This window comes from Equus przewalskii, chromosome 24 (genome assembly GCF_037783145.1).
Source record: "Equus przewalskii isolate Varuska chromosome 24, EquPr2, whole genome shotgun sequence".
Classification (NCBI taxonomy): domain Eukaryota; kingdom Metazoa; phylum Chordata; class Mammalia; order Perissodactyla; family Equidae; genus Equus; species Equus przewalskii.
In genome coordinates, this window is record NC_091854.1 from 2780875 (window position 1) to 2805925 (window position 25051).

At 40.0% G+C, this 25051-nt stretch overlaps 2 protein-coding genes across 2 annotated transcripts; one reads left to right on the forward strand and one right to left on the reverse strand.

Moving 5' to 3' along the window:
- Nucleotides 1-1980: 1980 nt before the first annotated feature.
- Nucleotides 1981-14637, reverse strand: LOC139079045 (uncharacterized). The gene is made up of 5 exons (XM_070591822.1): nt 14468-14637; nt 13588-13701; nt 8578-9651; nt 6847-6978; nt 1981-4097 (listed from the first exon to the last, which is right to left on the reverse strand). Exons 1-3 carry the CDS (start codon nt 14635-14637, stop codon nt 8991-8993), a joined length of 945 nt encoding a protein of 314 aa, XP_070447923.1. The 3' UTR covers nt 1981-4097; nt 6847-6978; nt 8578-8990.
- On the forward strand, nt 13037-23831 carry LOC139079106 (uncharacterized). Its single transcript, XM_070592140.1, has 3 exons — nt 13037-13660; nt 16429-16537; nt 16666-23831. The coding sequence occupies exon 3, from the start codon at nt 17681-17683 to the stop codon at nt 18428-18430; it is 750 nt and encodes a 249-aa protein (XP_070448241.1). The 5' UTR covers nt 13037-13660; nt 16429-16537; nt 16666-17680; the 3' UTR covers nt 18431-23831.
- Nucleotides 23832-25051: the final 1220 nt, after the last annotated feature.

A 25051-nucleotide genomic window follows, 5' to 3' on the forward strand; every position in this document is an offset into this window, starting at 1 on the left:
GCTTCTCTGTCCCTTTCACTCACAGGGATGAAGATAGTGCACTACATCAATAATCATGACTTTATTGGAAGTAAATGTGATTTTCTGGGTCTTCTGGAAAGTATTGTGCATTTAGTTGCTGTGTTTACATGATTTCAATTTGAAACCAACCTTTGAATGAATCTCCTCTGGCTGAATTGCTTTTAGTTTAGGCCTCATTTGATTTGGGTAGAAAAAGAAAAACCATGTACTGAAAGATAGAGCCAAATTTCCTGCATGCAAAAGTAGCCCCCTTCCTCCTAAAGATTAAGTGATAAGGTTTAACAAACACTGGATTGGAACCAGAGACACTTGGGTTCTAGTCTCAATCCTGTCACATTAATTAATTCATTCAATAAATATTTTTTGAGCTTCCTATATGCCAAGCACTAGGTGTTGAAAAGAAAAAGATGACATCGACCTTGGGCAGAGAATCTAACTTACTTGGACTCGGCCTTCTCAAAAACTTTCTATATTTGACTATCTGCAGTCACAAACTTGAAACGATTTGAGGGACTAAGTACAGAATATGCAGAACAAGGATGAGATATGGTAATGGTGGTGAGGGGCTGTGGTATACTGGACAATACGTCCCACCTGAAGGCATTCAAATTCCATTTTACAAAATATATTGGGGAAAATCCACATTGTGGGCCCTATTTGGAGGGCCACCAGTTTCTTACCCTTGAGCTATATGACTTCTAGAACAGTCTCTAGTCTTCACATCCCTTTCACACTTTAAAATGAATGAATGAATGAGTCAATGAATGCACAAATGAATCTATTTCTTTACAGCTTGACTTCTATTCAGTCTTCTAGATGCCCCTAGTCAAATTCAAATTTGGGGAGGAGTACCTTCTTCTGAGAGTTTGTTCTACAGCCATAGGAAGCAGACTTGGGGAAGAGTATGAAAGAAGAAAGAAAAAGGCACTGAAGACACACTTGGCCCACTTTGCAGTTTCAGTCTAAGTTGACCCCATCTAGATACCCTTCCACTTCCACACTTAGCTTAAACCCAGAATAGCCTTTTTAGTAAAATTCTTTTCTCAGATCTATGAGTTAGATTTGTTGCTAAAGAAGATACATTTTACAGCCTGTAAATTTCTAAAGTACAGTGTTTGGTACCTGATAAGTATTCAGTAGATAAGACTTGTGAGCAGCCACACAACATTGTATATAAGAGCCATCCCTCCTAAATCAGAACTTGGTTTGAAACCAGGTTCCACTTTTTCTAGGTGAGTGACTTTGAACAAGGCATTCAGTCTCCATAAGTCTCGGTCACCTCAGAAGACCTCCATAAGGAGTCGTTGTAAGATGCCATGGGATGTGTGACGTCTCCAGCACAATACCTGGCACTTAGCAAGAACTAAGGAAACATCGACCATTTTGTCAGCATTCACGAAGGCACTGCAGATTTTTTGAAAAATTCTCAGTTATCTTTTTGGAAATTGATATATAAAATAGGAGTGTACTATTGAATATACTGTAGAAAGTAATCTAGAAAAAGGAAGCCTTATATATTATTACTTGTAAAAATTATTACACATTGGATGGTTCCATAAAGAGTTAAATCAATGCTTTATCTTTCATAAGCCTAGCAAAAACCAAATGGCACAAGGATCAATATGAAACTTAAAAAAATTTTTTTTCAGATGGAAAATCTACGTCTATAGATCAGGCACACATGATGATTTTACACACCAGTGAAAGTTCCAATCAATACTTCTGAAACTTGTTGGCTGGCATAGATTTTCTTTATAGCTGGGAAACTGTATCCAGTCAAATTGTGAAATGTTTAAACAAGGGGACAGAAGTTGGGCTGGTATAAAAGCAAATAATATTTTAAAAGTGTGTCACTAGCCAAAGTCCCTACTCTTTGGTCTTATCTCAGTTTAGGAAAATGAATTTGGTTATTTTAAGTCCTATTTGATTGTACTCAGCATTCACATTCTATCCATTTCCTTGAAATCAAGAAAGTACATTTTATTTTTATGTGTGAAGGCTTATTTTAATCAACAAACAAGCATCATGCCACCAATATTTTTTATAAACATCTATTTAAAACACAAAATTCTATATCTGCACGTTGTACTTTTATGCTTTACTTTTGTTTTTTAAAGCTTGGTTAAGACAAAGCAAGATGGTAGTTCATTCCTTTGAGCTAAAGCTTTTTATGATGACACCAAGGGACTGCTCGCCCTCTCCTCCACTCATATCCACACCAATCATTTCTGCGCCTCAAAGCAATTTCTTACGTGAGTAGCATCTCTTCAACATGTTATTTACCTGAACCTCAAAACTAACTACTCACGGTAAAAATAACCCCTCAACTTTAAAGAAGAAAAATCTTGGGGGTGCCATAATGCTAGGGGAAGACCTCACCTCACCCTGGATTTTATTCCACCTTATCCTGAGATGCCTCTTTTCAAAGCAGAAAGCATTTCTCCTTTGGCAACATTCTAAGCAAATGACTTTACTTCAATTATATAAACCATAAATAAACAGAAATAAAAGAGATTAATGAGCACCAGTACAATTGAGTGACAGTCGTTAACTACAATTTTGCTTTATTGAAAAACCTCTCTCTGACTTTTGTTCCATGAAGACTATAACCTAATTATCTCAGTTTCATTCTGCCATTAATAACCTTATTTTCTTGGATACAGTACTGATGGATGAGTTTTAAATCGTACTTTCACAAGGAAGGCAGAGTACAGTCAAGAAAGGGGTTCCTATGCATAGTTTGTGGGAATACATGTGAAATGATCACATTTCCTAAATGGTCTTGCAAATCAGACTTCAGCCAAATGTAGTACTCCATTATAAGGGACAGGGGAAAAAATTGAATGTTGAAGTTCAAATTCATATAATAATTAGAAGGGACATTTATTTCAAAATGTGGAGGACTTGACAGTAAGAAAATGACAGAAATTCGGCTCCACAGTGAATTATAAATGTCAAATTACTGGTATGCATGTAAAAAAGCATGTAGCTATTAGAAACCAGACTCTGCATTCATGTGCAGTGCTTCTGCCTTTATCAGCTTCTTATATTCCTCTAAGGTGTTCTGTCATTCACTGTCAAATTTCCACTGTAAGATTATAAGACATATGTCAGATCAGTGTCCAAAGCTTTCCAGGTTCTGGACACACCGAGGCAGTCCCATATTTTACACAATATTAAGTACATTAAATGGGAAAAGCTGTTCAGTTATTAGAAGTCAGTTACAGAGTGTACTCTCTCACGTGATATCATCTACTCTGAAGAATGCAAAGTGCAGAGGAGGGGGGAGCAGCGTGATTCTATATTGTGTGTGGACTCATGATGCTGTCAGAGTGTCAGCAGGATGAACAATGAAAAGGATGTTAACCAAATTTTGATGTGCAAGAGCATGTGTTTAATTTGCAAGATGCTTTGTTTAATTAAAAGGTAAATACCATTTACAATTCCTCTTGCAGACAAATTTAGAGCAGCAACAACACCTACAGAGTGTTCAAATTGCCGGCAGAATTTCTTGGATGCATTTGATCAATTAAAAGGGTACACATTTGGGGAAAAATAATTATTTTTTCCATTTGTTTTCAAATAAAAATGGCTTTATTTTCTATAAACAGATTATTCCTAGAGTTTAATGCCTAGCTAAGTATGGATTTAAAGATAGAAAAACCATATTACTATATACCTAGTGCAGAGACAATAAACCTCAAGGCGAAAAGTTTCTCTTGTCACTTAACCTCCACCTCAGATGAGATTTTTTTTTCCTTTCTCCCTATCTTCCTTTTCTCCTTCCTTCATTCCTTCCTTCTTTATTTCCTTCCTCCCTTCCTTTCATCTGTCTTTCTTTCTTTCTACAGAGGATAGGCTCCAAAAGCCATGTGGTTCACAAAGAACTTTTCACTCCTCCAGAAAGATAACATTAGTCACATCACGTGGGAGCTCCAACATCATTGTTCCACACGTTCGCTAGGATCTTAAAGCAGACCCAAAAGATCTCAGGTCTCGTGTTTTCCTTTATTGACGATTTGCTACTTTTTTCAGTGATCATGGAGGGGGGAGATGCTATTGCTTCTTCAGCTGGCCTGCAGGAAGAAAAAGTTAAAGGAGATTCAGACTTTTCCCCCTATAATTTCTAATCTCAGAAATACAGGTAGTAGAGATAACAATTCAACCATTTTTCTGCAATTCAACACTTCAGGTAGTCATAGTTTGGTTTCAGTTGCACTTGGAGGCAAGAAATAGATCAGTGACTCTCTTGAGGATCTAACTTCATCATTTCCTTGGTTGATGCCAACACATGACATCCAGGCGACACGAAAGAGAAATCCTGTAAGAGTTCCTCGAAAGTTCACATTACAGTGAATTGGATTTGGGTGGCCCTCACAATGGAACAGACATCCAATAGTTTATTTCAGCCTGTCCTGCCTATCACGTGACTAACATATAGAAGATGGAAATGTGAAATAGCCAAACTATTATATTCTATTATTAACTCACATATTATAGTATAACTAATACACCTTATATATTATTGCTTTTTGGGAACTCAGAACCAAATACAAATTAAATTGTCAGGAAAGAGTACAAAAGACACTTCAGTGGGTAGCTGTACCTCTTCCCCTTGCTTATCAGACAAAATTCTCCTCCTCTGTCCTCCTACCCTGCCCCTCCAATGAAGTGACTTCTCCCCTCTGTATATTCGCTAAGAGGGAACTTCATTTCATTACTAAGTCAGATAACAGTAAAACCCTACAAAAACTTGTCCCTCACTAGCAGTAAGTGTGGATATAAGACAACTGACCATTGGTCCTCATTGTCAAACTGACAAGCTGAAACTCTTGTGGTGGAAGCAGCAGGGCAGGCATTTTAGGAAGTTGCTGTGTCCTAATTATTTGGTAGTTTTTCATTTCAATGTCCAGTGTATGTTTTGTTTGTGACGACCAATTCTGTGTTCTGAAAAATATTGTTTTTGATGAATCTCAAGGTAATGGAACTCTGAATTTTACAGATTGAACTTTTTATACCTTTCCCTCCTAATTATACCATGCGGGCAGGGGACGGAAGGAGGGGGCTACAGTATATCAGTATATCATATTCTAAAGGGGAAAGCTGAGTTAATCACAAAAACCAATTATAATAGACCCTGAGGCTTCTGCCTTAAACTCTCAAGCTAGTGCTTTCCTGGCCCTTTGGTTCATCTGCTAGGACAATCTAATATACATTGGAAAATGTCTCATTCTTAAAAAACATCTTGTTGAATAATTTCCTCTTTGATCTCTTTATTTTTTCTTTATCCCAGCTCCTGTACAAGTCTATGTTTTCTCACAGGCATTTAATTCCAAATCACAGAAAGACTCCTGATAAAAGATTATCCTTGATGTAAGAATGGATCACCTGAGAGGGCCCTACTTACCTGGTTAAGATTTGCTATATCCATTTACTAATTTCTGTCAATGATTTCATTATTTGGTATTAAGGATTCCCACAAATTTCTTTAACAGGAAATGCGGAAGAAGATTAGCATGCTTTTGTCTGCCTTGCACAGTATAACACATTAAAGGTATTTTTTAAGAAAAATGTCTTTATAAAATGTCATTATAACCACAATTAAGACTGGCATTTGATTTCCTCCACCACTAAGTTTAGACAAATTAATATCTTTTTCTGGATTGTTTTATTTTTCCCTTTGTTGAATTTCTAATGCCTAGGACAGCTGTCAAGTTTATGGCAATAACTAGTTGTTGAATGAGTGATTGAATTTCTGACAATCAAATAAAGAAGGAACATGATGCTATGGGAATGCACTGGCCTTAGAGCTTGAATACAGAAATCTGGGTTCCAGTCCCCAATCTCCCCTTAACTAAATGGGTGACCTTCAGAATTCCGAACTACCCCTTAGGACTTCAATTTATTCATCAGTAAAATAAAGGATTAGACTAGATAATTTCAAAAAGCCCTTCAAGTCTAAACATCAGTGAAAGTGCTTACGGTACAAATTTACACAGACAAGCAAGCTTTATTATATAACATAATAGTTCTAAACTGATATTGATACTAAGGGCTTTAATGAGAGGTGAGAGGGAGAAAATTCCCAACTTGACGTTAACAATCATATTCAACTAAATTAAACCTTTGGAAAAATCACAGATCCCCAACATGACAGGAGGCCATGTGGCCAAATAATTTGCACACAAATGCCTGGGAAAACGGAGACATATGGGCTGCAGTTCAGTCAGTGACTCAAGGCAGTTCATCTGGCTTTTTCTGATGCTTTGAGGCCTACGGAAAATGGAGGAACCCTAAGACCATTTTATGAAGCACATTCTGCACCTGAGCTAAGCTTACAACCCCGAGTAAATCAGTTCTACGCAATATGCTTCAGTGCACTGTAAGTACGTGTTAAAACGTGGAGGCTAGTCAAAAACCTCCTGCTAATTAATATTGTCAGTTTTTTGCCATTCAAGTGGTCACTCCAAAGATTTGTTTCAACATTTTTACTGAAACCATTCACAGAACAAAGAAGAAATATATGAATGGGGATGAAAAGCACCAAACCCTTGTGAGTGTTAAACTCCTTTGTGAACAAAAGCTAGCAGAAATGTGATGTGGAATGACTTTCCTGGGGTAAGGTAGGATGGGTCTTGGGGGGTGGAGAAAACTAAAATTGTACTGAGACAGGCCTTTCAGAGATCTTTTCAACTGCTTTAACTGCTTTTCAAGTAAAGCTGATGTAGTTATTTTAGTCTTTTGCCATTTTTATGTCATTTAATTCACCACTGAGAATAGCACTATTTCCATATTTGCATCCTTTCAGTAGAAAAAGGTACTCACAATTAAGATGAAAGAAAGCTTCCTCGCTGAGCAAGATGGGCTCTGAATGGTTAATGAGTGACTGTTCAGCATTTCGAGAAAAACCAAGCATCTCTGTTCGGACAGTGTGGTTAAGTGGAATGGATAGAGGAGCTGGAATCAGAAAATCTGGTTTTAAGGCCTGGCTACGCACTTAACTATGGTGGCTAAGTCGATTCATTCTCTCAGCTTTCTCATCTGTGAAATGGGGGTAAGGCATTGATCGCAAGCATTTTTCAGAACAAATACTTCCATTTTATCAAATGTTTTCTTTCCAGAAAAGATATCTTTTCTTTTTTCTTGGAACGGCCAAAACTCAGACCTAAAATGTTTACTACCAGCCTGAATTCAATACAATAAGTATGATTTCTCAAGGTGTCTCCTCTACTGACTGCTTTCAGCTCCTTGCTCTTCTGATTACGATCTGTTGTCACCTTGGTCAAGTAAACAAACCTCGGCAAGCCTTTCCTGTTCTGCCAAATGAGAAACTATAATAGCACCTTATCCAAGGGCCTGCAGTGAGAATTAAATGAGATAATGACAGGAAAGCCTGCAGCACAGCACATGACAGTGAGTAAACACTCAAGACATGCTAGCTTTTATTATTATAGTTATTATTGTTAGTTTCCGGAGAAGTTCTAACTCTCTATGGTCTGCTCAGATCTCCTGGATTGGTAGACATAAAAGAGGCAGATCAGATCCCACTCCATATCAGCCTCATTCCATTCTGCCATCCATCTGAAAATACCAAATAAGAAAACAGACACCATTTTACAAGATACTCTCCCAGATCTTGCCTACTATAAACTAGTCTCAGGACAGTCAAAATCCTTTAGTTTCTTTCCCCAGAAGAGTGTAGGAAGAAAGGAGAGACAAATAGTACTGATCCTTTACTGAACCTACACTTATTATTTGCCTAAACTCATAAAAAATATTTCTTTAACTATGCTCCTTCTCCAAAGACAGCAAACATGCGGAGGCAACAGACATTACTGAAAGTCACGATAATAAGCTATTATGCCCATCTCTACCTCAACGTTGCCTGAATAGGAGAAAACGTGATTTCTAATAACCTTTACCTAAGCGTAGAAAAATCTGCCACTCAAAGCGAATAGCCTATCTCAAGGTTAAACTAATTTCAAAACGCTATACAGAACTAAGTCACGAATTGTCTAGATAAAGAAAACAATCCCTTCCCCAGTTCTACGGTCAGGAACGGGAGCAGGATACAGGAAACCCCTTAGAAATGGCTGAATCTCTCTCTTCCCTCTCTGTAGGAGGGTGAAAACTTTTCTGCCCATGCTAAGACTTGAGACCCGAGACTCCCGTTCAGGTATGTGAGGGAGGATTAAACTAAGCGGGATTTTTCTTCCTCTTTCTTCCCCCTTCCAATCCACAGAATTACTGCTGTTGCCTAGAACCTGAAATATTAGTAAACATTTCCTCCAACAGTTAATGTAATGCTTCCAGAAACATGCACATCAGTAGCCCTCTTCCGGACTGGTAAGTGTGGGTTTGGTTGAGAGGTGTGTGTGTGTGTGTGTGTGTGTGTGCGTGCCCGCGCGTATGTTTAATCTTGATGCTTGCAAAACGTGCTTTCAAAAGCAGCCATGATTTTTTTTTTGCGGGGTGGCCCCTGTCTCCCCAGACCTCAGCCCTGAGGACCAGAGAAGGGTCAGAGAAGGGCAAGGGAGAGGCTGGACTCACACTTACCTTTGAGCGGTAGACGAGGTGAGAGAGGATTGTGGCGCTTTGTTTGTTTTGGTTTGTTTTGTTTTCTGTTTCTTTCAACACGCCCCCATCGCCGGGGGCGCGGGAAGGTCGAGTCGGGCCAAGGGAGGGCCGCCTCCCCGCGGGGCGGAGGGACCTGGGAGCAGGTCGCCGCGCCTGCCGGGCCTGGCCAGCAGGGGGCTCCTTCGCTCTGCCTAAAGCCGCGCTGCTCCCGGCTCGGCGGACTCAGCCCGCGCGGCCCGGGACCCCGGGAGGGCGGGGGATCTGGAGACGGGAGGAAGGCGAGGGCTGGAGAGAGACCAGCAGGGGTGAGCCACGCTGGATGTCCCCGAAAGCTCGCCGAGCCTTCCTGGAGCTGCTTTATACTTCAGCCATCCTGGAGGAGTCCGGCGTTTTCAGGAACAGGGTCCGAGCCTCCGCTTGCCTCCAGCGCCGAGGCCCGCAGCGCCGTCTCTCTCTGGCCTCCGGCCCGGGTCGCCTTTGGCCCCGGGCAGCCTTCCTCGCGAGGGCGTTAGGGGACTAGCCGCGGGCACTGGCCGGGATGCGAGGGGACCCGAGAGATAGCGCGGCCAGTCCCCGCGTCCTCGCCCCGCGCCGACCGCACCTTGCGCTTCTGGGGCTGCAAAGCGAGGCCGACTTAGCCAAGAGAGGCAACGGTTTGTGGGTCGTTGTTCTGTGTCACCACACCTTTGCTTTCGCTTCCTGTCCTCGATCTGAGATCCAGAGTGGAAGTTGAGATTTTGCTGCCTTACTCTCCCTGCGGAGGCCCGGGTCCGAGCCAGCGCTGGCGGGCTGCACCTGCTGAAACTAGAGTCTCTGTGGCCAAAGCGGTGCCCTTGCCCCGTCCCGGGGCGTCGAGGAAAGTGAGCCGAGCTCGGGGGCCCGGGCGGCTGGCCTCCGTCCGCGATGGCGCACTGGGCCTGGCGACCGGCGTGCTTCACTTCGCCAAACGAGCGGGGACCCCGCGACCCGCCCGCGAGGATGGCCCCTGGCGGTCGGCAGGACCCTCCCTCAAAACAGCGCGAGCCCTGGGACTCGCCTTCAGCCGGCCTCGGCCTAGATTAGGAGATGATTTATCTTTCTAAGGGGTCGCTCAGACCTAAGTTGTTTTGATCTGCAGTAGTAGTGATGGCCTTGAATTTGTATAAAGTTACTGCCCGCGACATCCTCTCCCCGAATCCCCCACACCCACACACCGCACTCCACCACCGCTCCCACCACTCCCACTCAATTTGCATTTGAAAACCTCTGGAAACAAACGCTTTAAGGATGAACCTACAAACACACACACACACACACACACACACACGCACACACACACACACACACACACACACACACACAGGGCCCGCCAAGTGGAAACTGAGTTGAGTCATAGGATGCATATGAATAAGATTGCCTGGGTCTTTTGCTTCTAAAGATAAGAATGTCTAATAACCCAGGATTCCGACAGTAACAGAACATTACAAGGTTTCTAGAACCCTGTTCGGATCCTTTAGAAACAATTAGAACAATAGTCGTGACAGTAAGAGGAAGAGAATTGTGTCTTTCAGGGCACTTGCAGCAATCTGCTGCGTCTTGTACGGGGAGAATTAAAAAACGTTACTCTTGATTCACACCCACAGGTCAAAGGACACCATCTCTCTTTTCTGGATGCTAATTAAAAGCAACTCTCTCAATAGGTATTTGAATCAGAAGAGTTGAAATCTTCTCTCTTAATAACAATGTGCTTCTGTATATATAAAATCATGTGTAAACATATCATATATATGATATATAATTTTCAAAGACAGGTGAATTTTCTTTTCTTTAAAAATGTCCACTCAAAAACAACTAGAAATGTCAGTTGCAGGCAACTAGCCGCTATTCTGGCTATAAAGTTAGGCAATGAATAGTCCAACAGCATAATCGAAAGCCTGTCTTTGCTTGGAGCCAGAGTTAATAACTGCAGCGGAGAAGGTCTTAATTTATACATATAGTATCCTTTTGAAATTTAACAAGCTTTAAAAATATAATAAAACAAGGATAGGCATTTAGGTTTTGGTTGGTTGGTTGGTTTGGTTTTGGGATTTGTTTAAGACATAATACAGTCATCCCCAGTTCCTATCCCATGTTTCTATCCTGGAGGATCTGGAAAAAGCCATCAGTGGTTAGGGTAAAAAAATCTTCCAAGAAAGCCACTATCCTTTATTTAAGTCTTTTGTGAGCATTTCAGAATAACTCTAAGATAGTAGAATGCATTTCATGTTTCTAACTACTTCAACACAATGTGTAAATAATACGTCTAACGTTTGACTAGGTAAAATTCTTATTGATTGCTAATTTGGCATTAGAACTGATGATGTTTTGCATAATAATATCCCACTGCTCAATGAGATATGTATTTAAATAATAGAAAAATACCATTGCAGGCTTCTTTACAACTCAGTGTGAGCAGCTGTATCATGACTTCCAAAATATTTTTTAAAATCTTTCCATAAACCTTCCGAAATTATTCCCATAAACCTGCTCCACTTTCTAATACTCTGGAAGAGTTGATGTCATTTAATTTCTATTTTGCCAACAGTAAGTTTATTTCATCTTGGCAAGGTGCCTTGTTTGGAAAAGTTGTAGGAAAGGAGGATAGGATGGCAGGAGAATGAAGGTTGAAATAATGTTTCATTTTATAATCAAGGAAAACAGTATAATTGTCCCCATCACATCCTCAGTAGGAAGACTCTGAAAGAGTTTAATTTGAATGCACTTCATTGAGTCTACAGAGAGCATACTGACATCGAGTAGTAAATTGCCCGGGATTATTTCTTGATCAATTCTGTTGCATTCATTTTTGAGTTTTGCTGGATCGTGTAGGAAAAAAATCAGAGAAGATAAACTATATTAAGTGTATCAAAGTACTTCCTGTGTGAGAATAAGGTGGATGGTCTGCTCCACCCAGCAAAATTCTCAGAAGGAAAACTGAAATCACGTACCTTTAAATCTCACTTTTTTCTGAATTTACTTTCTCTAAATAAATAAACTATAATGTAAACAAACTTAAAGTTAAGAAGTCGACTCTACTTAAATATTGGGAAAGAAGGAATAACATGACCACCATGAATTTCCTGAGGACTTGGCCAAACTGTGCTTGCACTTACAGCCTAACCTGCAGGGGGCAATAGCTTGACGCGAATAACAACAAAGGCTGCTGAGCTATTAGACTTGCGTTTCTGACTATGACCCTGGAATGTTGTGTAGGTTGGAAAGAGTCCTTAATTAATGTATATTGAAACAAAAGATCAGGTAAATTGTTTGATTTGTCTTCAAGCTATATTTTTAGACTAATCTAATTCATAACTGTTAGGGGTTTTTTTTTTCTTAAAGCGATTATCAAAATTCCAGGAGACATAGTCAGCTATCTCAAGAATTATCCTAAATACTACTTGTCTCCAATGAATATATGTAATATATATTCTCAAAATAGGCAGCAAAATACAAATGAACACAATCTTCAATGTTCAAATGCATGACAAAATCAGAGGAATGTGGAATATTAGATATAGATAATAAAAGAATGCCACATACCTAAATAATAAACTCTATATTTCTTTTTTAAACCTTAAAATTACAAATGGAAGGGGACAATCCACTGTTTGCAATGTATTTTCTTTTCACATATGAAAGATTAATTTTAAAATTAAAGTTAAAATGGTAATGGTTCCAATAGTTAGCATTTTATTTGCAATTTTTTAAAAAGATTAGTAAGTGATTTCTTTTATTGCCATAGTTTTTTTTTATTACAGATGAAATAGAACTTATTGGCTCTTGATAATCTACACTCTCCCTCCCCTCCTCCCCCCTATCTCTACTCCCTCCTCAATCCCAATACCTCCCCCATCAGCTGATCAGGAAAGACTGGAAACAGACCAAAGCGGGTTTTGGCTGGAGGGAATAACTGTAGAATTAAAAAAGAAAACTCTCTCCATCTCCTCAGTGGAATCACAGTGAACATTCATTATGTCAGTTTTCAATGATGCAAAATGTCTTGCCCAAGAGGCATCCTGATTTCAAGAAGTCAAAAGGGTACCAGGCATTAAACAACCTCAACTCAATCCTGGTGGGATTAACTGGGCTGAGTTTCTATATACTGACCATGCTATGGCTCTACTTTGATCACAGTAAGGAAGAAAAGCATATTAGTTTTGTTTGTTTGTTTGTTTTTAATTGCTGCACAGGAGTCTTCTGTTTCTTTTATATGGCAGAGTTTAATCTTGATAAAAACCTTTTAGAACATCCTTTTTCCTCCACTATGGTAAAGATATGGTATCTATTTTTGCTTTTCTTTCAGGAAAGAAGATGGGGAGTGCTTATACCAGGAAAGAAAATTTTATTCTCCAACACCCCCCCTCCCATTCTACTAAACCGTTTTAGTCGACATATGTTTGTTATCAGAGAGAGGTGCTGTGAACACACAGCCATTTTCTTAGCAGCTTTTTGACTGTATGTTACCATAGTCCCACAAGGCATTGGTCCTTTCCCATTGGGAAGTCATGAATAAGAGACTATGAAGCTTGCACGTCAGATCTTCCTCAATTAATCCACCATTAGCATGTTTGGGATCCACTACTGGATGGTTAACAGCAGCTTTTGTAACTGTACGCCGACCATACCCAATTATGCTCTGCTAAAAATGAACTCTTTGCAGACCAACCCTCTCGGGCTGTCAGTGTTTTCCGTTTTCCTATTTTAACGTTTGTGTATAGTGGCAGGCGACAGATGGTGTAGATCAGATCGATTTGATTGCATTAGATGATTTTTTTCCCTTCCTCACTCCTTTCTGGAAGCTCGCATCAGCTGAAGGCTATCGCCTGGGACTCCTCGGAAGCGTGAGCAAGCCGCCACCACGCGAAGGCACTGGGGCACAGCCAGCGAGAGGCACGGAGGTCCCTTCCCAGGGCTTGTTAACACTGTAACCCGGCACTCCGAGGGAAGCAGCTCCCACTGCCCAGAGCCTACCTCAACCGCTCATCAGATGACTCCCTGGCTTCTACATACACTTGGAGTTCCGCTTGAAACCTGGATTTAGAGGGTAAGCACTTCAATCGAGATGGATTTGTGACAGTTACTTTGCTATACCGCAAGACAAATCTCAGCAAACGTAAAGGATGTAGGATGTGTGGAAGAGGGAGACTATGTTTACATCGATAAATGTGTTTCTTTTTGTCTGAGAACGAGAGTATTATTCAGTAAAGATGTGTATAGTGTTTTTCCATTGATTGTTAAGAGTCGACTATCACCCTCCTCCCGATTTTTTCCCTCTCCTTGGTGTTTCCCCCTTTCTACTTGAGAGGGAAGGAGAGAGGGAGAGGGAGGGAGGCAAAGGAGAGAGGGGGGGGGCGAAGAGAAGCATTTCTGCTTTAGCTTAATTGGCTTATTTCCTCAAACCGATTGCTTTGTCGCCTTCCTTTATGTATATTTGGTTGCAAATTACCAAGCGTTTGATTGGGATGGGTGTTGGAGTGTGGGGGACAGGGTGGGAAAGTAGTGGGGACTGGCAATCAGTCGCAGTGGCCTTGAGAGATCAAAAGGTGCTGAAAGCCCCCTGCCCGCAAAACACACCTCTAGTTATTGGGGCGCGAGAGAAATGTAGATTCTAATAAACATGGCTTGCAGGAGTCGATGAACAAAGGTACTTAATGCGGACCTAAGCCTCCGCTGGTATTGCTCCGCTAGCAGTATCTAAATATTCAAAAGCCAAGTGTAAGTTGATCAACAAACGCCTTGATGGTATTGGGCTTTTTCCCTTTTCTGTTTTTGTGTGGAGGGTGGAGAAGGGGGGAGGGTGGATGGGTGGGGGAAATCCGACAGCTTAAGGAGGTTTGAATTGAATATGCACCCAGCGGCAGTGGTCTCGTAGGAAATGGTGTTCTCGTAAGTCAGGCTGCCCCGCTGAAGCACGAGAGAGCTTTGGTTAGAGCTCAGAGCGTCAGTTCTGCTGCGAGTGCTGTCGGCAGTCGGCCCAGGCTGAGCTGTCCACTCGTCCAGGTGCTGAAGCTGGTGGAACATTTGGGTAGGTAGGAAAAGGGCTGGCAGTGACTACTTGGATAAAAAGATAGCGTATCAACTGCGTTGTTCTAGTTTCTTAAAGCGTGTAAATCTGTGGGTCAGTGTGTGTGTGTATTTTATTTCAATTCTGAGGAAGCAAAACTAAAGGAGATTACTCAGAAAGCAATGAAGAGCTGTGTGGGTATTTATGCTGTGATTCTGATATGCCATGTATTGTTGTGTATGTATGTGTATGTATATACGTATGTGTATGTGTGTGTTTGTGTGTGTGTATATATGCCTTGATAATTCTTTTTAATTCAAAAAGAAGGGTCAATTTAGTAAGTCAAAATCTGTCTGTATAATATGTTTCTTGTTTTCCTTTTAATGTTAGTTGAGATTTAAATGAAAGAGTTCAGGAGCAAATGTACACTTTGCTCATAGACTATTGCATTACTTTCCCTAAGGGCTTTTGTTTCTAGGAGTTCAAGCTGAAGAGAACCTGTCAGCTTTCTGTGTGTGTGTGTAGTGTGTGTGTGTGTGTGTGTGGTTGTAGCACCACCAGAGAAAAGCTCCACTTTATAGCTGTGTTAGGTAATGGCAGAAAATAGTGTTTATTAATTTGTTTAATTAGCATCTGTCTTTTTGTGAAAAGTGTACTTAAGAGTCATCTGAAAATACTGTAAAATAGGCTAGTAATTGGGTAATGTTGCTTTTCTTTGAGTTATTTTAGGCATCAGGCAGTATACATTAAACAACTGCTCATAAAACCTAGAATTCATGTTGATTTTTTCTATTTGTAAGTAACATGTCAGGAAAATTATGAGTTGGTGTGTCTGGAGAAGTGATATACTAAAAAAATAATATTAATAGCAAGCACAACCTAAGTGCCTTAAATTGCAACCAGGTCAGTTAGAAATGAGTTGTGGTAGTGGGAGAGATTCTGTTATATAATTACTCCTTGATGAAGAGCTATTTGCACTTACATAATTTGAGGAATCATAATGTCTATTGCTATGTTTCCATATCTACTCCCTATTCCACTCATATGGATGTACTTCCATGTATTTGAGAGTAAAGGGAAAAACAAATTGAGAACTTTCTAATGGAGCTACAACATGGCTTGAGTAGTGACGTTGCACTTGTCCATTTTATTTAGTGAACAATAAACCCTTATTATCAGAATATTCACTGCAGGGTCTTAAGACAAAGCTTTTCTAGTAAGAGCCATATTGATCATCAAAGAATCGCAGAGATTCTCTCTCTGAAAGCCAAAATTACAGTCACTTTGCAAATGAGTTTTTGTTGTTTTTTATAAAATAATTTTTATGAAGACAGTTTCAAAGGTTTTTCTGTAGAGATGTTCACAACAACTGCACAGCATTGCATTCGTACTGTATATTAAAAAGGTGGGCTGTGGAATTACACATTGTGGTGCTACAAAACAATGCCTAAATCATGGAAACTCTACCAGCTTGTCAACTCAGTGAGTTCTGATACTATGGAAAATGAGTTTAATTATTTTGTGCTTTGAAGCTTTTTTTCTTAAAAATCACTGTTGTATAGCTCTAAGGCCTTCAAAGGAGAGATGCCTATATTTTTAGATCTATAAGTATTTGATTTCAAGTAGTAAATTGAATGAGTGTTTATTTTTTGTAATCTTGGGTTTGAGAAAATGTATTTCCAAAACACACTGCTGAAAATTTCACCCATGCATGACCCTATCTTTATTTGAGCCTCACTTCTTCTTAGAGCTGTCTAGGCAAATACATTTGTAATATTTGTGTGCTTAACTATGCATGTCTTTTACAGGGCTCTCTCTTGCCACGACACTCAATCAAAGCACCTAGAGTGGACTGGCGGAGACCAGAGGGGGTATGAAGCAGAGCAAGTACAGAGGAAGGCACTGGGAGAGCACCAGGTAAACTAAAGGTTACTTGTCACGCCCACCCTGTGCCCAAAGAGCCTTGCCACGTCCTCCTTCCTCACTGGGAAGAAAGCACTCTTCTTCTGTGTTAAAAGTGCTTGGTTTTGTGATTTGTCTTTCAGAATTGGAAATAGAGCAGCCAGTTGGATTTGGGCAGGAAGCAGCCGAGCACAGCTTTGGATCCTTCTTTAGGGAAATCGAGTTATGGATTTATGGTCCCGGTCAAGCTCAGCCCAGCCCCAGCCAGGGGCGGGCTCAGCAGCAAGAGTTCTGGTGGCGGCGGCGGCAGTAGCAGCGGCAGCAGTAGCAGCAGTAGCAGCAGCTTGGTCCTCTGACTCTCTTCGGTGACGGGTATTCTTGGGTGGATAATACGGATTACGTTGTTATTGCTTAAGAATACGCGTAGTCGAGGAGAGTACCAGCGGCAGGCGGGCAGCGGCCGCCCCTCCCAGCCCACCAGCTGGCCTCTAAACGCCTGTGGTTGCCAAGGTAGCACTTTTTTGATCTTTTCCTTTCCTTGGTGTTTTCGCTATGGGTCGCGTGTTAGGTGATTATACGACACATCCCACCAGAAGGGCTCTGTGCGCCGCGCCTCTGGTGACCGGGGCTGTAGAATGGGTGCGCGCAGCGGGGCGGGGGTCGAGGCGCTGGGGAGGGGCGGGGAAAGGATGAGGGTCTGTTCAGGCGAACCTGTGGGGAGTTTCGGCATCGCTGGCCGGCTAGTCTCCCCTCCCCGGTGGGTGCGGCTGGTGGGGGAGAGACGCGGACGGAGCGAGACAGTCTCTAAAGTTGGGAATGATTTAAAGACCTTGAGCAGTTTGGCAGCGTCGCGAGCGAGGAGCTGGAGCTCAGCAGAGGGTCGCTGGGGGCTGCCTCCGCAGAAAGGGCGTGTCCGTGGGCGAAGGTGCCCCCGCAAGCTGCGGAAGCTCGTGACTTCGCAAATCCCAGGCCCGGGGCGGTGCCGGAGCCCCACCCCCGGGCGTGCCACTCCGCAGCCACAGGAGGCAGCCCGGGCTGGGGAGGGGGCGGGAGGCAAGGGCCTGGGTCCCCGCGGCACTTCCAGATTGGAAGTGTGGCGGGTTTCTCTGGAACCCATGTTTTCTTTTCGGATTCTCCGCGAAGGGGTGGAGAAACAGAATGGGAACCGGATTGGTTGCGGTGTGGCACAGAACTGGAACCTTCCTGAAAGTGGTTGGGGCAGGCAGTGACAGTTCAGTCGTCCAGTTTCTTTGGGACACCTCTTCGGCGCTGTCTTCCCTGCCTCTGCCTTTAGGACGAGTCTCAAACACCAACAAACCCAAGGCACGTTCCCCCTCTCAGGTCTGCGCGAAGGGACGAGAGGAAGAGCGAGCCTTTCCCTCCTTCTACTTCCAGTTTTTGTTTGTTTCAAATATTAATGGACGAGAAAACGGTACGGATTTGCCCCTTGCTAGCGAAGAACAAGCTATCACCCACCGATCCCCCACCAGCACACCCGGGCACTGCTGGGGACAACCGGATGTGGCAGGAGTTGAGACGCCCAAGATGGAGCTGGAAAAGATGATCCACTGTAGAAGGCGCGGGCCGAGGAGGCTCGAGCTCTCGGTTCTCGCGGACGGCGGACCCCGCAGTTCTGCAAATCCCCTTTCCTTCTTGCGAGGCGCCAGGGTCCGGCCAGTGGTGGCGCTCCAAAAGTGGGAGGAGAAAATGCTGGGGACAAGAACATACCAGGCGCCCAGAAGGTTCCACGAGGCTCGGCCAGAGCCTCCTGGGACACTAAGACCAGGTTTCCTCCCTACGTGGTGGGCATTGGCTGAGAAGACTGAATTCCTGGGAAGTCGAAGCTGCAGGACAACAAAAGAGAAGCCTGCGACGCTGTCCCGCGCGGCGCTCCCAGACCAGCTCTAAGCTGAGCGACGCCCCAGACACCTTTTCCCTGTGGAAGATGGGCCTTTCCCGGGCGCGACGTGCACGTACCCCACTGGGTTCTTGCCCACAAGAGCAGCTCTGAGCCCTGGAGACAGTAAGAGCGAGGTGCCTCGAAGGAGGCAAGCGCACTCTCACGCTCTCCCATCTAGAGTCTCGCCTTACTTCCAGTACTTTGGATTCCGAGCGAGGGGTACACGACGCCACTCTTCTCCTGTCCCTATTTGCACCACCCAGCGTCTGATCCCACAGTTACTCTCAGGGTGTCTCCGTCCACAGCTTTTGCGCTCAGGGAAGGTTGTTGGCGAGGAAAATGAGTGGGGCCCCTCTCAGAAGCTCTGAGGGCGAGTCCATTTTAAGAATGAGTTGAAGTGGAAAAGAAAACACCAGATGCTATCTTTGCACACGACTATCACTCACTAGCAAGAGAATATGTAACTACTGTTCTTTCCTTCATAGTTCCATGAATTACCCTCTTTCTCTAGGGATACACCAGTTGGTGATTAAGGGCTTTTAAATATTGTGCTTGTTATGTATTTAACAAAATTCGGTATGTACCGGTGACATTGTTTTACTGAGAAATTAGGAAACTAGAGAGAGGCCACATAATCTAGTAACTACGTGATCTTTGGAAAGTTAGCCTCATGCTGGTTGGCTAAATAAGTGTTTAAGATGTGAAATGCAGAAAGGGAGCTGAAGGCCTAGTGGCAAGAGTTTTCAAGAAAAGAAAGGTGTAATATTCCAGTACTCCGGTATTTGTTGAGAGAATGAGGAAGAACTTTTGAAAAATAAGCTATTTCATTCGGTTCTTTGCCACTGGTACTTTAGCTTATGATTGCAGTTGCTTTATAAAGGAATAACAATAATTTTTAGAGTAGAATAATTGTAAATGCTAGTGATGAAATCTAAGGGAAGCCTCTACTCATCTCATGGTCAACAAAAAGTATTTGATTTTCTTGGTTCAAGTGGTTTAAATACTTATCTCATTGCTTTCTTTCCTTTGCAGAATTATTTTCTTATAAAAGTTTCCATTAGGTGTCAGTCTGACTGAGCTGGTTCCTATTTTAAATTTAAAAAGAAAAAAAAAGGTTTTTTTTTTATCAGAATGAGCCATTTTAGATAAGAAAGAGAAAAAAAACCCCAAAAGCTTATTAAATTGAAATTACTGTAGTTAATTGTTATTGTTATAAGGCAGAGTTTTTTCCTCAGAAAACAGAATTTTAAATTGCATCACCACTAGCTGGTTATCGCTTTTGCCCTGTTAGTACCCATAGACAAGATAAAAGACATGCAAAGTGATTGGGTGTGTTTTTCATGCTAGTTCCAAGTGATTTTAAGTAATCATAATAGTTGGATTGTTTTTCAATTGATGTCCCAATCCTAGAAGAGCATGCATCCTTTTTCTAAAATTTGGTTTGCTTTACAAAAGTGGTAGAATTTCTGCCTGACAAAAGTGTATGGATACAACTTAGACTATTCATTTGACAGTAATACTTGGGGCACAATGGAGAAGGAGGGAGAAAACTTAAGAAAATTGCTTTTTTTCTACTTAATTAAGACTGCCTAAGTACTCAAATTTTTATGAACGCAACTTATAGCTTACAGATGGAAGATTTTAGGTTTTCCATTGAAATTTATATAATGTCTAGGAACTCAAATTTATACTGTGATATTCATTAGTAGGTGTAAGAAACATCATCTTGGTTGATGGTTTACTACTGAGTCTCAGGTAAGGAGCTTGAAGGAAACTGCATTTTACAAAGAATTTGTTGATTTTAATTCTTTGGGTTTGAGAATCGTGTTCTGATATTTTTGCTTGACTATAACTTCAGGGAATGGTGGTATTCAGGCTTAAGGATCCACTGAGGATCATGACAACCTCTATGTGAATACAAAAAAATTATTGGACTGATGATTCTGACCACGTATATTTTTTAATAAATAATCATGTCCTGGAGCCAGGATCTCTCCCCAAGTCCACTGTTAGCGCTGGAATGATGCTGTTCTTGTTGCACAGCAGTGCCAATCTAGAACCAAAGCAGAACTGTCAACGAGTGTCCAGGCAAAGGAGAGCAACGATGAAGTAGCATTTTGATGGATAGAAAATTTCATAAACCATATTATCATTTTTTCTTATTATATTCCACATCAGTAATGGTAAATTGTCAAATATAAAAATAGGCATTTCTATTCTGTCTAGGTGGAGGTGATGGGTGTAATTGGGGAATGTTTGGTGCGTTTATGTAGGACACAGGAGAAGGACTACAGACACAGAAGACAGTATAAGACCATCATGATTGCTTACCAACTTTTCCATACCGTACAGTTTCAGCTGTCAGTGTTTCAAAGAACTGACAGAATGATGCTCTTACGTTTAGAGAGTAGCGTATTCTGCGTATTAGCCTTACTATTTTAAAGTAAATTTACTTTGGTGATAAATGTTTTGAATAAAAAGGGAAAACATATTAATAACAGAATACTTAAAGACTTTATTATTATATTTAACTATTACATTTAGCTCCTGGTAGCTATACACCCATAGACATAAACATTAAATAGGTTTTAAAGAAGTAGTTTTGTAATACATTTGTTTTTTAAGTATTTTGAAATTTCTCCCCTGGCACCTGTACTTTAAGTCATGACTTATAACTTAAATTTCAATCTACGTAACATCATGTGAGTGTATATTAGAAGTTTTTTAATTGAGAAAACATTGCAATTCACCCAAAAAACCATAAGCTAAAAGAAGAGATATTATAAAATTTTGTTTCTTGAAATATGTTTAGTACCTGGTGATTGGTTGTGTTTGTTAAGTGCAGCTTAACAGAACCACTGTATCTCTAACGTTTGTATTGTTGTCTAGATTACAAATATGTGACTACCTAAATCTTTCGAGTTTTGAGTTCTCTTATATTTTAAGAATGGGAGCTAAGTAAGACAGTCTGATCTTCAAAATCAACAAAAAGTATTATGCTATCTATACAAGTGTAAAGACAACACTTTTCATTTGCTGTGTTTGTGGAAATACCTTTGAAACTCAGTCATAATCCACAGTATCTGAAAATTTATCCACATGCCACCTGTAGTCAGAGCCAAAAGTGTGAATAAAAACTGAGAGTAAACTATGAACTTTAAAACATTCAAAGGATTTTAAATACGGCTTACTACATTTATTAGCTTCAAATCAATACTGAATCTCAAATTTCAAACTAAAAAGCACTTACGTTGCTGTAATCTATTTACTATGTTCCTGGTTAAAATACAGTTTATATGATAATACACTTTTTTTTAAAAAAAAAGTTGGCAAATTATATTACAATAGTGGTGTAACTGCATAATTTGAAAGTAGTGTCTATTTTTAAACTTGAATAAAATGTGTGCTCTTAAGAGACACTGTTTCTAACAAATTATTTTTGTAACAATGATATAATTTAATTGGAAAATTGATATTTCTTGCAATTTTGTTTTTTAAGTTTATATCCAATACATGAGTGAAAATTAATTGTTTGAGGTCTATTTTTATCTTCATGAGCAAATGTGGCCAATTTCAAGAATTAGTTCAGACAAGTCCCAACATAAACTAAAGTTACTTATTTAAGATAGTGTCTGTATACCTACCAAATATTCCATTCATTTTTAGACTCCAAGAAGAATGAACGAATGAAAATGAATGTCATGCCTAATATTCTATCAGAAGCCTATGTGCAAAAAAGATCTTTTCCTTTATCAAAGAAATATATTAGGATAAGACAAATATTCTGGATTTGTTTATGCATGACTACAGGAGAATTACATTTAAGAATGGTTACTTTATGAGTCCAGTTTCATGCACAATTTGTTTTCATAACTATTATTTTAGACAGGCTTTGACAGTGTTTACAAAGACAAAGCAAATTAGAGAATTGAGACAGTTATGTGGGAAAACTCAACTATATGATATTTAAGGGAAGAGAGTGTGTATCCTATGATGGAAAGAACTTTGAAATAAAAGCTAGAAAATCTGATTTTGAGTGCAGGTTCCGTTGTGAACTAGAACAATGGACTAGCTGCAGAGCTTGCCTGGCCTCCAGTGTCTCATCCACCACAAGGAGGGCTGGATTTAGACTCTCTCAAGGCCCTTCTACATCTTATGGACTCCATTTCAAAGAAAGCCTTTTTTTATGTTTGGCCTGAATTCTACTCTTCATTTTAGATATTAATTGTGTGCAAATTGATACCACAATGAAGAAAGCTGCTTTAAAAAAGACATAAATCTTTCAAAGGTATTCACCAACGTATTTTGTCTTGATATCAGGCAAGAAATTAGTCTTGAAGATTTTTACTTAAAATTTTAAAACATGAAACACGTGGAAACATTTTTGTCACTTCTTGGTCCTTCCATTTTTATTTGAAGTTTTCGTAGGAGAGAAAAGCCCCAAAAGAATGACTTACAGATTCATCCTAGTGTGTAATTATGGGAATGCATATACGTGCATGTCTCTACGTGTATAATATATGTGAGGCTCCCCAAACCATGGCTCCACCTCAAAAATATGTCAACCTAATAAAACCAAATCACAAACAACTTTTTTCAACATCAGTGTATATGATTGTAGTGGATAAAGAATAAACACTGGGCCTTTTAAAATGTTTATTCTGTGAGTAAATGTTTATGCTATTAAACTTAATTACAATTTTTAGAGGAGTAGGGAAATTACTATGTTTTTTTTTCATTCTGTTGAAAAGGACTAATATTTTGTCTAAGATATTTAATTCTAAATAGCAAAGCAATGGTATAGCCCTTTAAAAATACCTCATCCAGTGTCTGGCACAGGATAGGTGCTCAAAAATATTTATTAATTTAGTGAAAGCAATTATATCTTTTCAGACATGCTAATGCAGAATTTTACATTTTTTCCATAGTTAATGTCCTTTTAAAAGTAGCTATTATATAAAATGGCTATTGAATTGCATATATTTAAATTTAATTTAATGTTTACGTAATTCCTAATTCTCAAATTTGTTTACTAATAGTGAACTTACTCTTTGTTAAGACAGAAAATTCATTTTCTCTAATTCTCAGATATAGCTCCTAAATAATTGAAAAACCTATGAGAACATTTCTTTTAATCTGGTATTCTTTTTGGAACAGCAAGTAACTGTTTCATCTGGAATCATTTCGTTCCACATGAATTTTGATGTAGAAAATGTTACCTAATATATTTTATTTAATATTAAATGTATAAATACTTGTAAGAATTCATAAATTTTTAAACAAATAATCAATGCAAATTCATTTTATGCAATATAATAATTACTGTGTTAGATACATTTTCACAGATAAAGATCTGTGTAATATTTTTTCATTACTTACTAGCTAAGTAAATTTAAATTATAAGCAAAATTAAATTATAGTTTTATTTGAAAGGTGTGACTCTCCTAGATGTTCCAAGTACAGTAAATGTAATTTGACCTTTTAACCACAAAAGAATACACCCATTCTCTAAATATTAAAATAATATAGTCTATATTGCTTTATTCAAATAATTTACATAATGTTTCATCCACAGTTTAATGATGGATATGACACATTATGTCCATTTAAAACTTTGAGAATAGGTTTAATAAAAATTCTGTAAAGCTTTCAAAAGCAATTGATTTCAAATAGATTTTTGGTGGTAAGAGAATGAGTTTTGGAAGCCATTTAGTGACAGTTTATTTAAAATATCTCATATTTCTTTCTCTCACTGAATGTGGTTGTCCATAACAGCTTTGAGATTGTTTAATACTCTATGTTAAGACAGAGTCAAAATATGAGAATTCTTTACCCCAAATAAACAGGTTTTTGTTAGTTGTGGCTGCTATATTAAAAATCAGGGTCGGGAACTGGCCCCATGGCTGAGTGGTTAAAATTCCACTGGGTTTGTGGGTTCAGATCCCAGGTACAGACCCACTCCACTCATCAGCCATGCTGTGAAGGCATCCCACATACAAAGTGGAGGAAGATTGATGCAGATGTTAGCTCAGGGCTAATCTTCCTCAAGCAAAAAAAAGAGGAGGATTGACAATGGATGTTAGCTCAGGGCGAATCTTCCTCACACACACACACACACATACACAAAATCAGCGTTGATGTTAAATTTTTGAGACAGTTTCACATTTAGATCCGATATTTGTGCAGATAACAATTGAATTTGACAAGAGATAAGGGACAATGATAGCAAGTAATAATATTAAGGATGTGGACTGTGGAGAGGATTGTTGCAGTTTTTGGTGATGTGTTAAGGAAACAATAATTAAATTGTTGGTGGATATTTTTTTGGCGGACCTAGTAGCTAGTACTGATACACATTGAAAAAATATAAATTGTAGGAAACCTCAGAAGAGATCTTGTTCTTTATATAAGACCCTTATTCCAGCTGTGATGGGAGGTTGACAATATTGATTTTATATGGTGTATCTATATAGTAGGAATTGTTTCATAGTATTCAAAAGTTCTTGCTTTGATTTAGATAGAAGGTCATGCTCTGGTATAGAACTGTGAATCAATTAAAATAGAAATAGTGTCTGAGTAAAATGGGCCTGGCTTATAGGTAGAAAATTAAGAAAGGCATGAAATCTGGA